Source organism: Botryllus schlosseri, chromosome 14, assembly GCF_051294905.1.
Source record: "Botryllus schlosseri isolate E-star chromosome 14, Bs_hap1, whole genome shotgun sequence".
Lineage (NCBI taxonomy): Eukaryota > Metazoa > Chordata > Ascidiacea > Stolidobranchia > Styelidae > Botryllus > Botryllus schlosseri.
In genome coordinates, this window is record NC_137249.1 from 18,743,950 (window position 1) to 18,760,959 (window position 17,010).

At 41.3% G+C, this 17,010-nt stretch overlaps 1 protein-coding gene across 1 annotated transcript; it reads left to right on the forward strand.

Annotated features, from left to right (window-relative positions):
* The first annotated feature begins 272 nt into the window (after nt 1-272).
* LOC145456285 (uncharacterized) lies at nt 273-7,127 on the forward strand. The gene is made up of 5 exons (XM_080334364.1): nt 273-498; nt 4,103-4,234; nt 5,797-5,960; nt 6,024-6,248; nt 6,771-7,127. The coding sequence occupies exons 1-5, from the start codon at nt 344-346 to the stop codon at nt 6,845-6,847; spliced, it is 753 nt and encodes a 250-aa protein (XP_080190490.1). The 5' UTR covers nt 273-343; the 3' UTR covers nt 6,848-7,127.
* The last annotated feature ends 9,883 nt before the right edge of the window (nt 7,128-17,010 follow it).

A 17,010-nucleotide genomic window follows, 5' to 3' on the forward strand; every position in this document is an offset into this window, starting at 1 on the left:
TCAGTACCAGTCTGTATGTCACATCATGGATCTCCAATATATATATAATGTCGCTAGTCACCACATTCTCATCTTGATCATAATGATGACGCGTCTACCGATAGTAATTTGAAGTGCCCTCAGCACAAAGACGCAATTAACTTATTTCTCAAAGCCTTTCAATGAAGGGAAGTGTCCTTTTCAAAACAATATGAACTGAAAACTGTCAAGTGCTCCTCAACACTTTCACGAATGGGAATCGATAGTCTATTTAAATATCTGCCATACAGAACTAACGTATCATGGTCATGTCTTCAATGTTATTTTGCGGTAAGCAGTCCGTAATGTGATTTGGTAAAACAGGATGGGAAGCGGTTCTTCTAAAAGATCCAAGAAGGAAAATGAGGAGAGACTGAAGCATAGAAAAATGCTGATGCGGCGTAAAGTTACGACAGACCTCTTAGAAAAGCTGGCACGGAGTTTGCCCAAAGTTTCAAATCCACTCAGTAAATCGCTGAGGTATGATTGATGTAATCCTGATACGGTCGTGTGCTACCATGGATGCCTCATCGGCTATCGCGGTATCCCCGTTGAACCTGATAAAAAGGCTGTCCTTGACTGTAAAATTTAATAATATATCTGCGTTCCAGCTGCAGCTGATATGAATTAGAGCAGTGGTTCTTAACCTTGCCCCCAGCGCCCCCCAAGGGGCGCTGGCGATGTTGAAGGGGGGCGGAAACGCTCAGGGGGCGATATGGGGGGCGCTGGGCTCAGGGGGGCGGTATGGGGGGCGCTGGAGAAAAAGGCTTCGCAGTAGATGATGTGGTGATAGGACATATCCTTAATGAGTATTCAGAGCAAATTAACACCGAAAACTTCGTTACATATAGCCTTCAAAATACATATATGGTTAATTGTCCATGGGCGCCTAAAAAACTGACACCGAATGTTCATGTCTTGGCAATCTGAACCCCAGAAGACGAATTCCATCTGGCAGGGAAAAATTATATGTCAGTGAAGAAATACCAATCTGAAATCGTGTGCGTCTTTTAGTTTAGTACGACTGGGGGACAGGGATATTCCTGTTGGGCGATTCTATATTTTTTGATATTGCAGACAGGGGGTCACGAAATAACATCATGCAACGAAGTCATACCAACGGGTTTGCCCGCCCGAATATGTTTAATTATTAGTAACGGGCCCTACAGTTTCCAAGAAACCTCACAATGTTCGCTTCAAGTTTTGATGAGTCTGCGCACACTCAACAACTCACTGCGCTGACCCCTGGACAACAGTGCGTATCGACTAAAAAAAGGTAATAACTTCGGATTTGTTGTGCGCAACGTAGATTTTCTGTGCGCAGAGACCGTGCCAGCACTGCGCACGTGCGCAGCTTAGAGGGAACATTGCACCTCCCTCAGCTCTACCGGTAAATGTGTTTACGTGAGCAGAGAGAGGATAAAAATTAATCTCAATTTACATGCAATTTCCGATGATATTGACCAATTCAATCATTAATTAGTGAAATTTTTCGCGCTTCGCGCGACTAGGCGACAATAACTGCCTCAGTAAATGGACACCCAATGTAGATACCTAACAGGCTTTTAGCAAATAGAGGACAGCCTACTGGGGGTCTGGGAGTGAAGTCCCCCGGAAGCTCGGTTTATCACCCGATGGGCGCCCTGGACCAACGTTTTTTGTTTGGGGGGGGGGCTGGCGAAGTGCTGTTACGGCCCTGGTGACGAATAATTGTGCCTGCGGGCACGCCCGAATATGTTTAATTATTAATTACGTGCCCTTTATCTTCCCATACAACAGCTCACTCAGTTTACCGCGACGTATATATGTAATTGCCACCTATTCATTCATGCATTATAGAAAATTTTGGTACCTAGGGTGACCAGGCCACACAAACTTTGCTGACCATCGAAATCACGATAGGGGTTCGTGGGGGCGAAGCCCTCAGAAGTTCGGTTTATCACGCTATGGGTGCGCAAGGCAATCGTTTTTAGGGGGTTGACGAAGTGCTGTTACAGCCCTCCCTCTTACTCATTGTCTTTATTACATTCCTTACATTATGAAGTTTGGGGGGGGCGCTGGAGCACGATAATTTTTGAAAGGGGGCGCTGGAGGAAAAAAGGTTAAGAACCACTGAATTAGAGTATGGGTTCCCAACTTTTTATTGACGCGAATCCAAATTTCGATTTGAAAATTTTCCTAGACCCCACCTCTCAATTTGACGTGCTGATTTCTACAAACGGTCAGCACCTTGATCCAAACCTACTTAAGGAACTCGTCAACCTTCGTCTATCACAGGGGTGGCCAAACTTTTCAGCCAAAGGGCCACATTCGATTGACGAACCATTGCGCGGACCACTAGCCGCGCCAAGCGCGAAAATTTTTCGAAGTTCATAGGTCAATAATATCGTCACTTGACTGTATTCCGGGCCTGCTGTATATCGCTGGGCTCCGTTTGCAAGGACTGGACTATTTGGCGCCTGAACATATAGATATCGAAAGCTTCGACCAACATGCGTCAATCGTTTTGTGCCTAGGTTTTATAGTCGACGGTCTTTCTGCAAGAGCAAACGTAAGGTCGCATATGCTGAACGACACTTTGTCTCGTAATCGCGAATATAGTTAGCCTCAATCTGATACATTAGGAGCTCTTTCATTTTAACAAAGGGGTAACAATATTAAAAGCAAGAAATCAAGTAACAACATGTTGCGAGAAGCGTGTAGAACATTTTTACTTTTGATACATCTATCGCAAATTATTCTGCTTTATTGTAGTGTACGAAGATCTACAAGTTCACAATCTGTGTAATCCATTTTTGATAATATTACTAATTTCGGAAATTACCTCGCGGGCCACTCAAAATCTTCTCGCGGGCCATATGTGGCCAGCGGGCCACGGGTTGGCCGGCCCTGGTCTATCAAGACTATGCCAATGTATTGCATATATAGGTCTTTAGGAATTATTTTAATTTATATCCAATCGAAGTAGGCTAGTGATGGCCAGACACCAGCCTTAACGTTATAGTAGGTGGCGCTTTAAAATGGCGCCTCGACTGATCTGATAATTAGTTTGCCAGGTTCACTTTCCTTAGAGGTCTTTTTTCTATTTTGAAAAAATGAACTCAAAATTTCAGATATGACCCGCCGATAGCATCCGCTTAATTTCCATTCTTGTAATAGTCATTGGATTTTAATTTTCGCCTCTGGGACCCCAGAGAATAGGACAACGACCCCATTTGGATCGCGACCCCGAGGTTGGGGAACCCTGGATTAGAGTATAGATTGTATGTCGAAGATTATGCACTTGGGTCTCGGGTCTGAGTGCAATTGAGGTATAGTTCCCATATCCTGTCCAAATGTTGGATGCCTATCTGAATTATGCATTGCCTCCGAAACATCGCGATTAGAGTTTTACGCCATCCCAGAACCAGCTCAAGCCATGCAAGCTTGTGCCGTGCTTAAATCTCAAGTACACGAATGAAATATTCTAATGGTTCCCAAAGTGAGCGATTTTTTCCGTATGGGGAGATTCGTTCGACACCGGGAATCGAAACCACGCAGTACGATTTCAGGGACAAAAACGTGCCAGTTGACGATGTGGGCTTAAATCCTAAAGCCTTCGGGGTCTGAGAGAACTCACAAAAATCCATACTGGCCTCTAAATTTAATTTCCTACAGTCACGATCACCACTCGGATTCAATTATTATTATTTTTTTCGTGATGTCTGGCATTACGAATTTTTAGTGATTTACACAATTTTATACGTAATATCCGTACTTCGTGCTTCGTTACTAATAATATATGGCTTTGATGGTAGAAAAATCACAAAGTTCGGAACACGGTGTGACTGCGAAACCAGTAATAACTAGTGTCGACATTTTGTCGCCTCCCACCTTTCTTAGATGTGACAATCGCGAATGATGGTCCTATATAATAAACATTATACTATACTAATCCGATTCAACAATATGGCGTAAAATATAAAGTGTAGGCTATCTCCTGTCAGGACAATGAATATTGATCTACTACCAGTTCGTAGGCTAAATTGCTTGAATTTAACTTTCGTGGAACTGAGTCTTACTCGTCGGGGAATTGCTTTTGCAGGCTTGAAAATAACAACGTTGCTGAAGTGGAGTGGGAGGCCAACCTTTTGTATCTAGAAAAATGGAAACTGTGGAAAAGGGATGAAGCTACAATCGGCAATCTGATCGCACTACTGAGAAAGGCCGGCTTCAAGTAAATCGCTCCCAACTCAAACTATATGCCTGTATTTTTAAAATGCAATATTTCAATTGGCAACAAATGGTCCGTGAACGCATTAGCAATGAAAATACAACACATGACCAAGTGTATTTTAAAGTCAGGTCAAGGCTTTAGGTATAGGGCTTGTGGTTACGGTATGGGCTTATTGTAGTCGGGGTTAGGGTTAGTTTGGGGGTTATAAAGTCACATGTGGACGTGTCGTTTGTTATTGTATCCCGTTCTCAAATGTCAGTCAGTCATAAAAATATTAAGCACGCTGTATAGATTGTACCACAGTGACCTACAGTGGCGTGGACGCAACCAAATCGCACGGTTCATTGAGATTTGATTATGGCATTCTCTACATCTGACCAAAGGCAATTTACGGTAATATTGAGACTGTCTTACCGAACGCGAAATTTGATAAAATATGTATAAATGAAAAGCTACTGCGGTACTGATCACTGCAATATAAATTTTATTCTGATCGCAGCCCTCGAACCCCCAAAATTAGTCATGGATCTTGTATTGTTATGGAGTTTAACTTTGTGACGCAATCGAAGCGCAATCGCATTGCAGAGATACGTTGCGCTGTTGATGGCGGGTGACGATACTTTCTATAGGGCTAGGCGCTTCAGTTAAGGAACGAGCACACATTGCCAAGTTACCCTTTACTTGTAAGGGTGCGACTTGAACCACAGAATGTATTATGGCCATGCGATTTATCACACATTCTATATAGCTATAAAGATTAAAAATGTAAGATTATGGGGTCGATTGGCTTAGTCCGGAGATAAATCCATGAATGACTGGGGATTGACAACGAAAATGAGGCAATGATATGTTCCGGACTCTCGGCCGGGTATACGCTACAGCAGCAGTAACCGCTATAGGAATGAGCGACAAAATTTCCACTCCATATGGCCATCAAACTGACGCGTCGCCGATTGAGGACTGTCACCCTTGCACGCCAAGCTCCCTTGCTCCTGAGCTGCGGTGTCGTAGTTCCATACGGTACCATTGTGTCACAATGCAAAACTCGGTCGCAATGCAGAGCCAAGAGCAGACTAAAATTTACAGTTTCGTAATCAGTACCGTTCGTCTGTTTGAGGTAGACATGGTGTTTGTCGACTACTGTGGTCATTTACACCAGGCCAATTTGCTTCATCTTTATTTCGTAGCTGCCGACTTGTAGCACGACGCACTGTCGGAATTAAACCCAGTTTGTTTAAAAGTCTCCATATCTTTCTCATATAACTTTTCCGTAACGAGTTCTAGGCTACGTTTAGACAATTTCTTATAGCACTTGCACCATTGTGAAGCACGTCCAAAGTAGACCATAAAATCTCAATTGCGACAACATACAAAAATACGTTCTAAACGTCTAAATACATTTAAAAATGTGATTCTCTATTCCTCTAATTAGTGGAAAAGCGTCCAACTTCTTGCATTCTGGAATTGATATATAAAATTCTAATATATATGACGGACCGCCAAGACACTTGCCACGGGCCGACGGTTGGGAACCACTGCTACCGAGTATTTTCCATCAACAGACCGGACGTTTGGGAATGCCTATTCAACATAAGCCGTGAGCCGAAGAACGCCACGACGACCATGGACGTTTCAGACGAATTTCTCACCAGCGCTTCCGCGAACGAGTACGAATGCATGCGACGGCACTACCCGCTTTATAGAGTTTCACCTATGTCATTCCAAAGTGAGTAGATCGAATGCGGCCACAGTTTTGACACCTGTGCCTACGAGTGCGTATTTGAATCAGATGATTGCTTCCGAAATTCACGCACTTCATCGATCCATCAGCAACAATCAGCGACTCCGGCGTTGGACGGTGATCAGGTACTGACAGCCAGCAATAACAATAATAATCAACATTCCCTGATCGGTGTTCCGCGCGAGCTGATGCATCAGAGAATGGATCGATATCCTCAAGAGTCAATGATGGATGATGTACTGCGTTACCATGACAACAGGTCGCATATTGACGGTGAGCTGAGACGTTTGATTGTTATTCATTGCCACGGTCTTTCACAGTGCGATAAATTGACATGAGATTAGCGCCAATAGCGCCCTAGAATTCCTATGTTTAAGACTGCATTGTCTCTGACGATGCTAGTGCGGTGATATGATGTTTGATAGAATGAAGAAGGTTTGCGTTAGCCTCGGGTAGAGCATTTGCAATGCAATTAGGTTCATTCATTATCTGCATTGTACACAGTGATACAAAAATTACTAATATAAGCAATTGGGGAGTATTTTGGGGTTAACATTTGGTATGAAATCGACTAAAACATAAGGAATTCTGTTTCACGATACAACTAATATACAGTTATTATCAAAGTATAACCAGATGTGTTGGTCACCAAACATAAAATATAAATTAGTTACACTACTACTAATGGAAATGTATATCTGTTCAAGACACACTACGGGCAATGCGATATAATGTCACGTTCTACTAACAAAATACGTCGCTTAACCATTTCTGTCATTATGTGCTTATGTTCAGGTCACAACAGTGCAGTAACAAAGTCCTCGTCGTTCAGCAAAACGCCAAATGTCCATTCGGTCGTGAGTGATCCTTAAGCCCTTTCGTAATTCACCGACTGTTTTACTAGAAGAACTATATATAAATCAGATATAGGCTTATTTACGTCTAACCGCCGTCACACTTGTTTTTCACTACTTGAATTTTTATATAGGCTACTAAAGCAATAAATTGTGATTTGAATTGTGATCGTCACGTTCATAGTTGAGATTTCTATTTTGTTAGCGAAACCCGTTCATTACCAGCGAGCGAGAGAGGTATTTAGGTTTTGGTGGTAGCTTAATAAATTCTTGAGAAGTCTAACCGAGGGTTGAATTTTATGAAGTCCATGGGCTACGAAAAACATACCGGTAAGGGCTGTTCAGATTTGACCGACTTTCGAAAAGTCATGGTTTTCAGTCCGTTTCCCATGCCTTATGCCTTAAAAACATATTTTAGCAACTTTTTTCTGTAACTCATCCCTTGCATCTGTGTGCATGTTGAGCTGGAAGAAAATCGGCTGAGAATGGGAGATTCCCCTAAAATATGAGTGCCGCGATTTTACTTAACCTACTAAAATGACCTATATGTCAGGTTTTAAGCAGCTGTTGTGGTTTGGGGTGATGCAAAGGGCAAAGCCACACAGCAGATTTTTTTCCGAGTTCAGGACACTGTTTTCATATTGCACACTGCATTGGAAATCCTCAAACTTACCTTAAACAGAGCATCATTTTGCACAATTCACCATGTAAAAGACTACAACTGTAAATGCATCATCCAATCACCCAGCGACATCATATATATATTATTATTCAATGAAAAGTGAGAAGAAATGGAAAACGAAGCGAAACAACATAACAAATGGATTAATTTGACAAAAATCCAATACCAATCAGATTGATGGGTTGATTTTTTGAAATTTTGAACTCATTGCCCGAGATCTTCCACGGCTTGTTGTTTTCTATCGTCTGGTATGTACTACTAGGGATGGTGTGAACGTGAGGTTCACGTTCGCATTCTGTGTGTGAACCTCCGAAATTTAGAGGTTCACGTTCACAAACGAACCTTGGTAGGTTCTGCACTGTGAACCTTTTTCATATTTTACGGTTTTCACTTCATTATAACATCTTTGGTAGAGATTTATTGCATTTCAACTGTGTGCCACTCTATATATGTATTGCGCTGGCACCGGCAGCATAAACAATCAGCAACAAACGAGCATGCATCTAGACAATCTCAAAAATTTTACTTGCTTTGTTACAAAAATATGCTCGAAATATCCAGCTTTCCGTTTGTGAATATTTAGTGACTCTCTGCTGTGAGCTTGACCCTCAATGACACAACATCAAGAGCGAAATACACTACATGTAGTCAGCGATTGATCCTTATTCAACCAATCAATGGAATTAATATCGTTGTCTGATATTTAAAAAATCTAGCAAATGTACGGGGTCGATCATGACTTCATATGTTTATTCTATCATAAAAACAAAGTCCGTGCGATTGGGGTGTTGGCTACTGCTGTATAACTTGTAAATGGGGTAATATCGGTAGCAAGTATAGAAACCCGTTTTACACTCTGCTCAATATCACCGTCGCAATACTCAGACGCCGAATGCATTGTCCGATCTGGCCTAGACCGTTAAGGCTTAAGCTTACATTCCCTTGCAAGCCCTCACCGAAATTGTTGGTAAAGCGACGGAAGATATTGATTTTATTTATTTCATTATCATATGATTGTCCCTGTTGATACATTTGGCGACGTTTAAAACGTCAATATGTGCTTCAGCATTGTGGTATTATGTGGTCCGAGTGTCGCCAGGTATCGTCTACTAGGGATGGTGTGAACCTCTGAAAGGTTCGGGTTCGTGTGAACGCGAACCTTTTTGGAAGGTTCTGTGTGAACACGAACGTGAACCTCGTGACGTCATATTGCTAATTCCAACCCTATCTTTCAATGAAGTGATAGCCTATATTAATGTACACGATACCTAGCGAAGACTCGGGCCACATAATGTCACATTGCTGAAGTACATATTGGCGTTTTAAACGTCGCTAAATGTATCAACCGCGGTTATCAAAGGATATAATAATCTCATAAAATCAATACATTCCGTCGCTTTGCCAACAATTTCGACGAGGACTTACCAGGTAATAGAAGCTTACGCCTTTACGGTCTTAGCCAGACCGGACAATGTGTTCGGAGTCTGAGTATTGCGACATTTATATTGAGCAGAGTGTAAAACGGGTTTCTATACTCGCTACTGATACCATAAACACAAGTTATATAGCAGTAGCCAGCACCTTAATCGCACGGATTTGGTTTTAATGATACAGTAAAGATATGAAGTCAAGATTGACCCCGTACGCTCGCTCGATTTTTTACATCAGAAAACGATATCAATGTCATTGATTGATTGAATAAGCATCATTCGCTGACTACGTATATCGCTCGTGATGTTGTGTGATTGCGGGTCAAGCGCACATCAGAGAGTCACTAAATATTCACAAACGGAAAGCTGGATATTTCGAGAAATTTTTTGCAACAAAAAAGCAAGTAAAACTTTTAAGGTTGTCATGGTGCATGCTCGTTTAGCGTTAATTTTTTTATGCCAAAGATTTATAATGAAGTGCAAATTACAATTTATTGAAAAGGTTCACAGTGCAGAACCTACCAAGGTTCTGTTGTGAACGCGAACCTCCAAATTTCCGAGGTTCACACACAGAACGCGAACGTGAACCTCACGTTCACACCATCCCTATCGTCTACATTAATATAGGCTATGTCTTCACTGAAATGTAGGGTTTGAATAAGCAATATGACGTCACGTGACGTCACGAGGTTCACGTTCGCGTTCACACAGAACCTTTCAAAAAGGTTCGCGTTCACACGAACCTGAACCTTTCAGAGGTTCACACCATTCCTACATACTTCATAGCGTGGTCGGTATTTAATTTTATCATACATTCTGCCGGATCTTTAAGTACTTGACCATTATTCATGAATTCCCGAGCACTCATGAAATGCGGATACCTATGCCATTCTGAAACTGGAAGACTCGTCCAATGGTGTTTTACCACCATACCGTCAAGGATATCACCAAGGATATGTGGCAACATCGCAAAGTGACTTTATAGCTGTACTGCGTAAGCTATGGGATATAGGAAAGGCACGCCTGAAGTTATTTCGAAAATTGATGCAAAAATGCTGATTTGAGACGATTAAAGACCTATAAGACATAACCTCCTACCCTGATTATAGGGAGGTCCCAGATTAGGAACGATTGGCGGCAAAGATGAAGTGTTGAAGGTTAAAATCAGACAAAGGGAATAAGACTGAACATAACCAGAAGACAACCTGCAGCAGCATGAAGTAACGAAGGTGAACTTACAGCTAGAGCACATCTATATCTTATTCATATAGGCATCTGACACCCCCCATAGCAGGGAATAAGATGTGATCTGATCATCCATCTGCATTTGTGACTCCAGTAAACCTATTCAATGACAGAGACATATATCATGTTTTTGATTGGGAATCGTGTTTCATATTGATGCTATCGCTATGGAACACCATCAGGTCGAGTCTTCCAGTGTCAGAATAGCATAGTGATCCGCGTTTCATGAGTGCTCTGGAATTCGTGAATAGTGGTCAAGAACTTAACGATACAGCAGTGCATATGATGAAATTAAATACCGATCACGCTATGTGCTATACAATGTACATACCTGACGACAGAAAACACAAGCCAGTTTCTTACAAGCCGTGGAAGATTTCCGGCAAAGATATCAAAATCCCAAAAAATCAGCCCATTCATCTGATTGGTATTGGATATTTGCCAAATTAATCCATTTCTTTGTTATATTGTTTCGTTTCGTAATCCATTTCCCCGTTATGTTCTTACGTTTCATTGAATAATAATATATTTACAATGTCGCTATGCAATTGGATGGTGCATGGACAGTTACTGTATATTCTTTTACATGGTGTATCGGTATTGTGCCAAATTATGGTAAGTTTTAAGTAAGTTTGAGGTTTCCAAGGCATAAAAATGGTGTCCTGAACTCAGAAAAATATATACAGTGAGGTTTCACATCATTCCAAACCACAACAGCTGCTTAAACCCTGACATATATGCAGTGGCGGCTCGTGGCAATATCGGGTGGTGGGGCAAGGGCTGCAAGCGACTTTTTATTAACATGGCGTCACAATGGCGTTTCCCAACGTAAAAAAAGTAACTATATGATGGTCACATGAATTTCCCGACAGCAGTGATTTTAACGTAGGTGCCGCGAGAGGTTTGCCGGTGAGCCGTGACTTGAAGTGTAGCAACAAATGTTTTATTCATTTTCTTTTATTCGAAGGATTATTTTACAAAATGTACGCAAACATCAGGGCATCCTTAGTTGCATGCGTTATGATTTCGTGGTGGAGATTACGCAAATCGATTGGCCCTAGTTTTTGTAAGCCCGTCCAAAAGTGTTTCGTACACGATCCTGGTGTGTTACGACCAGGTGATAGGCAACCAACGCGGTGGCACCCGGCGTACGATTGGATCAATGGACATTGGACAATTGGACATTGGACAATTTCTAGGCTGATAAGGACCTAGTGTCCTAGTCGCTTTACCTCTAATTTTCGCTCCAAAGGCAACTACGTAAATGGCATACGGAGCTAGAACTCGACAGATTGCGAAAGCCTAACTGGAAAGGTCAACGAGTTCGGACACATACGCAATTGTTATCTCATATATTGGGCCTGTCATATTGAATCAAAAACCTCATTTTGAATGGTCTTTGAAGAACTAAGGATAGCAGCATCGGAAATTCGGTCTCGGAACAACATAGGAGGTTTTGGGCTTGAAACTGGAGACTGTGACACAACACATACGGCTTACTGTCTATAAGTCTACTGCGAAATCGCCGTAGGAAAATATATTATCGAATAAATACGTAAATGAAAGCCGTAAACTTAGTACACTATTACATGACATCATCGTGAAGTAACATACGCAATCTCATGACTAGGGCAATTTTTTTTGACCTAAAAAACAGAAGATTTTGACCTAAAAAATCTAAATTTTGACCTTTTTTGACCTAAAAAAACTGAAATTTGACCAAATTTTGACCTCGCGTATGCAAATTAGGTGTTTTCGCATATAGTGTTAAAATTGTACTACTTATCTTCATTTCTGGTTGGAACTGTCTGTCCTTACAAAGTAGATTGACCTGAAAAAACGTTTTTGGCTCAAAAACTGACAGATATTTACATGAAAAACTAGTATTTTAACGAAATCTGGCCCTGTGAAGAATTCCAGTAGTTACATTACGTATTCTGGTAGAAATAATTAAAATTTGTTGTAGTACAACGAAAGATCCTTTCCTACATTCTCGGTTAGAAAGTGTCTGTCCTTACTACGTAGCTTGCCAAGAACGGAGAAAGAACGTTCAAAAGCAGCATTTGTTGGCTGACAACACTCAAGTTGTGTGCACACTGCTGGTGACAAACCGTGTTGCTTCATTCTGACAATGTTGTCTATATCACAATTTTTCAGCTTGCGCTTCTTGATATAAGAACCATGCAATGTCCAAGCAGTCTTGCTTCAGCTAGGATATTGCGGTACGTTGACCATAAAACCATGTCACTATTTGTTTCATTTGACCATTTATGATTCACAATGAGCAGACGATGGTCCGTTTACAACGGTAGGCCTATAAAGTAAGGCTACAAGCTGTAAAATATCAAATGATAAGTTCACCGACAGTGCAAAATCTACGATACAAACGAAATGCAGAGGTCAAAAAATGTTTGACTTTGTAAACAATTTTGACAAATTTTGTAAACAATTTTGACAAATTTTGACCTAACGCTACAATTTTGACCTAATTTTGACTTTTTTTGACATGTCAAAAAAAAATTGCCCTACTCATGACCCATTCCGGCATGGTACACTGTCAAAATCAATACAGACAGACGAACACCCAACTTTGAGTAAAATAGATTGAGGACTAGGGTGATCGAGTGATCAGATGTTAGCCGACATCGAAAGTGAAATAGCTATCGCATCTGACAGGGGATTGTAAGGAAATGGTTCGAAGGCCACAATTTCACAATGAAATGAACATTGGAGAACATAAAATTATGTGAATATTATATACCGAGAATCTTAGTAAGCTGTTTCATGCAATCATCGAGATATACCATTGGAAATATCATCACCGATCTCGTTATGGAACGCAGACTAAATTAGCACAGACCGACACCGGCTTTTGCGTGAAATCCACGATGATGCAGGTAAGTATCAGATCAGCGCACTTCTCTATTATACTCGACCTCGATAACGAAATAACTGCCTCAATCATTGTCAACGTTAAGACTTGGCGCGCGTCCGTCAACGCACGTGACTAGGAATGATGTGAACCTCTGATAGATTCAGGTTCGTGAGAACGCGAAGGTCGCGAACCTTTTGGAAAGGTTCTGTGTGAACGCAAACGTGAACCTCATGACGTCACGTGACGTCATTTTGCTAATTCCAACCCTACATTTCAGTGAAGTGATATATTAATGAACATGATATTTAGCGACAGTAGCGACGACTCGGGCAACATAATGCCACAATGCTGAAGTACATACTGACTTTTTAAATGTCGCCGAATGTATCAACCGGGGCAATCAAATGATATAATAATCCCATAAAATAGGGGAAAATAAGGGAATATAAGCTTACGCCTTAACGGTCTAGACCAGACCGGACAATGTATTCGGCATCTGAGTGTTGCTACATTGGTATTCAGCAGAGTGTTAAACGGGTTTCTATACTTGCTACCGACATTACCCCATTATCAAGTTATACAGCCAACACCCCAATCGCACGGATTTGGTTTTTATGATACAATAAACTTTGATTGAAATTGATTGATTGAAATCAAGATGGACCCCCTACGCCTGCTAGATTTTTCACACAAGACTACGATACCAATTTCATTGATTGGTTGAATAAGCATCATTCATTCACTGACTACCTACAATCCTACATGTAGCGTATTTCTCTCTTCGTGTTGTGTAATTGCGGGTCAAGCTCACAACAGAGAGTCACTAAATATTCACAAACGGAAACTTTTGTAATAAAGCAAGTAACAGTTTTGAGATTGTCAAGGTGCATGCTTGTTTAGTGTTTATTTTTATGCTGCCAGAGACATGCATAGAGTGGCCCGCAGTTGAAATGCAATAGATTTCAACCAAAGATGTTATGATGACGCGAAAATTGTAATATATGAAGAAGGTTCACAGTGAAGAACCTACCAAGGTTCGTTTGTGAACGTGAACCTATAAATTTCTGAGGTTCACACACAGAACGCGAACGTGAACCTCACGTTCACACCATCCCTATATATGACGTTAACCAAGTTCAGATATAGATACGATTGTTACATCACACCTTAGGGCAGAGGTCTCAAACACGCGGCCCTCGAGAACATTTTGTGCGGTCCGCGAAGGCATTTTTCAATTTCAAGTATTCGACAATATATTCTGGTGTCATATATCTTTTTTTAGATTTAGGAACTTAAAGTTCACTCTAAAACTACTACAAAAACCTGAAATCTAAACAAACTCCACTATCCCATCACTTCCTAAAATCTATCATGCAGTGGAAGATCGCTATTACGTCACATTTCAGGTTCGAGATGACAAAACATGAACCGTGGACGATTCGTGACTGAAAATTGTGATTTTGTTTGGTGCGATCTTTCGTCAAATTACTCGATTTTGGATTAACTGGGTGATAAATTAAAAATGACTCGAGTTGAGTAGGGTCGAACGTTAAAATCAGAGAAGGACTTGCCTCTCGGAATAGTGACTTGACAATCCTACGGACGCAAAAATCTAGGAAGCTGTCGTGGGGAATAGTAATATATCAAAAGCCCGTAGCTTGCGTTGCGTAGGGTATATAGAATATAGAAATCTAATCAGGTCTGCATGGAAACCATTGGCATTCTGTGGCCCCCCGTGACGTATATTTGGTTACATCCTGGATGTTGTTTGTTCTCCCTGTCCATGTTATTATCGGTGACGAGTAAGGTAGTGGTACGCTCCACAGCTGTAACACCAATGGATTCTTCGGCGATTAGTCATTTCTATTCCAGGGGTTCTTAACCAGGGGTCAGTATCCCCTTCGTGGTACAAAGCACCACATCAGAGGTACCAGATGCATTGTAGTAATTGGCTTATATGCTGTGGAATATTGTCTGGGCTAATTTATTCAACTGGAAAATATTGTTCGCGCTACGCGCGATTTTATGTGAATGGGCTTTCTGATTTTTATAGGTCCCATCAGAAATTGTGTTGAAAATCGACAGGGGTCACTGGAAATCTAATTGAAAGTACAAGGGGTACGATCGCTAAAACGGTTAAGAAACAATGCTATTACTATGGAACAATAATGATTACATTCAAGTTGTTATTGATCTGTTCCAATTTTAATCGAAGAAAACCTATCGCTGGTTTAATTTGACTTTGGCAATGACAGTAACAATAGCCTATACTTATCACGTGTATATCAGAAACCCCGATTAGGCTACACCGCTCACATGCTCTGATATCAGATCAATCTTTGGTGAATTCTAAAATATTCTACATAAAATTGTGGCATTTCAAAGGTCCAATAGCTGCAATATTACAACCCGACAGCTTTTACGATATCATCATGCGTCTTCTCGCATGATGTCTAAACTCATTATTTCTAACAAATTATGCCCGGCACAAAAACTATTTTATTCAAATATTTGAAAATGTAATTTGTTCGTGCCAAGCGTGAATAGTATAGTAGTAAATAACATTTTGTCGATGGTTGTGGAATGCCTGTCTGCAAGGTGCCGTTAAATAAGGCCTAGTTGGATATTATAGATTGAATACCCCTATTTATTGATGCTGCGGCCCGCGGATCATCACAAATTAAGAAATTGGCCCGCGAGCACATTTGAGTTTGAGACCTCTGCCTTAGGGGCAACAAGGCAAGGTTGCCCCACTTGCTCGGAAATTTTGTGAATAGGAGAGAGTACATCACCGTTTCTTTATTGTGCGCGGCTGTGAGAGAACAGACAGTGAAAGCTTGTTATGAGCGTTACTGAGGCAAGCCCCGGCTAGGCATTCACACAGCGAAAACACCGAAGAGAACTCGATTTTCGCAGAGACTTCGCTATGTATGGGCAATTGGGCATGGGCATTGGGAAATTTGGGCATTACAAGCGAAAGCACAAAAAGAATGCGGGTTTCGCTATGATTTCGGTATATATTGATTGCTGTGCGTCTATATATGGTAAATAATTGTTATTGAACAGAATTTTAGGTGGGACAATGCCCCAGTTGCCTTATAGGACGAGCCGCCACTGCATATATGGCATTTTAGTAGGCTAGGTGAAATCGCGGCACTCAAATTTTAGGGGAATCCCACATTTTCAGCCGATATTCTTCCAGCTCAAAATGCGCACAGATGCACGGGATGAGTTAAGGCATAGGGCATGGGAAACGGAATGAAAACCACGACTTTTCGAAAGTCGGTCAATTCTGAACAACCCTAATACCGGTACATCAATACAGGTCTTACATGCCTTCATTCAGGCGTTACGATGAACCAGGACGTGAATATCGCTATGCCAGAAGCCGAGAGATAGACATCAAGTCCAGCGAGTTTTCGAAAAAATGTTAAAGTGGCACTGCGCTGCAGCTATATATCCAGGGTTGCCATCGACACGGACTCAAAAATAAGGACAGTCGAAACATAAGATTAGCTTTAGAGTAGCGTTTTTGAACATACGTTGTATTTATACGAGCCGTGCCACATCACATTCCATAGTTTTCGCCAGAAACAATCTGGTTTACTAGGTTTACCTTTACTCAGGGCCTAAACAGCGATCCGTCAGTCCCCCCCCCCCCCCCCCCCAAAAAAAAAAAAAACAGTTGGTCTAGGATGATAAACCAAACTTCTTCACCTCGTTGTGGTTAGAGTCGTCAACAAAGATGAAAAAAGGCTGTACGTGTACATCACGTTCAGACAAAATTATTTCTGAGCGTATGGAGCAAGAACTCCAGTAGCAATGCTTGTAGTCTTGGTCCTGGCCAAAGTAAACTTCTTATTTGCGATGTTGGAATCGGGGAATATTGCATTGAACAATTGCGATGTGCAATCGTTGGTGAGGAATGATTGCTTGTGTTTGACAGCAT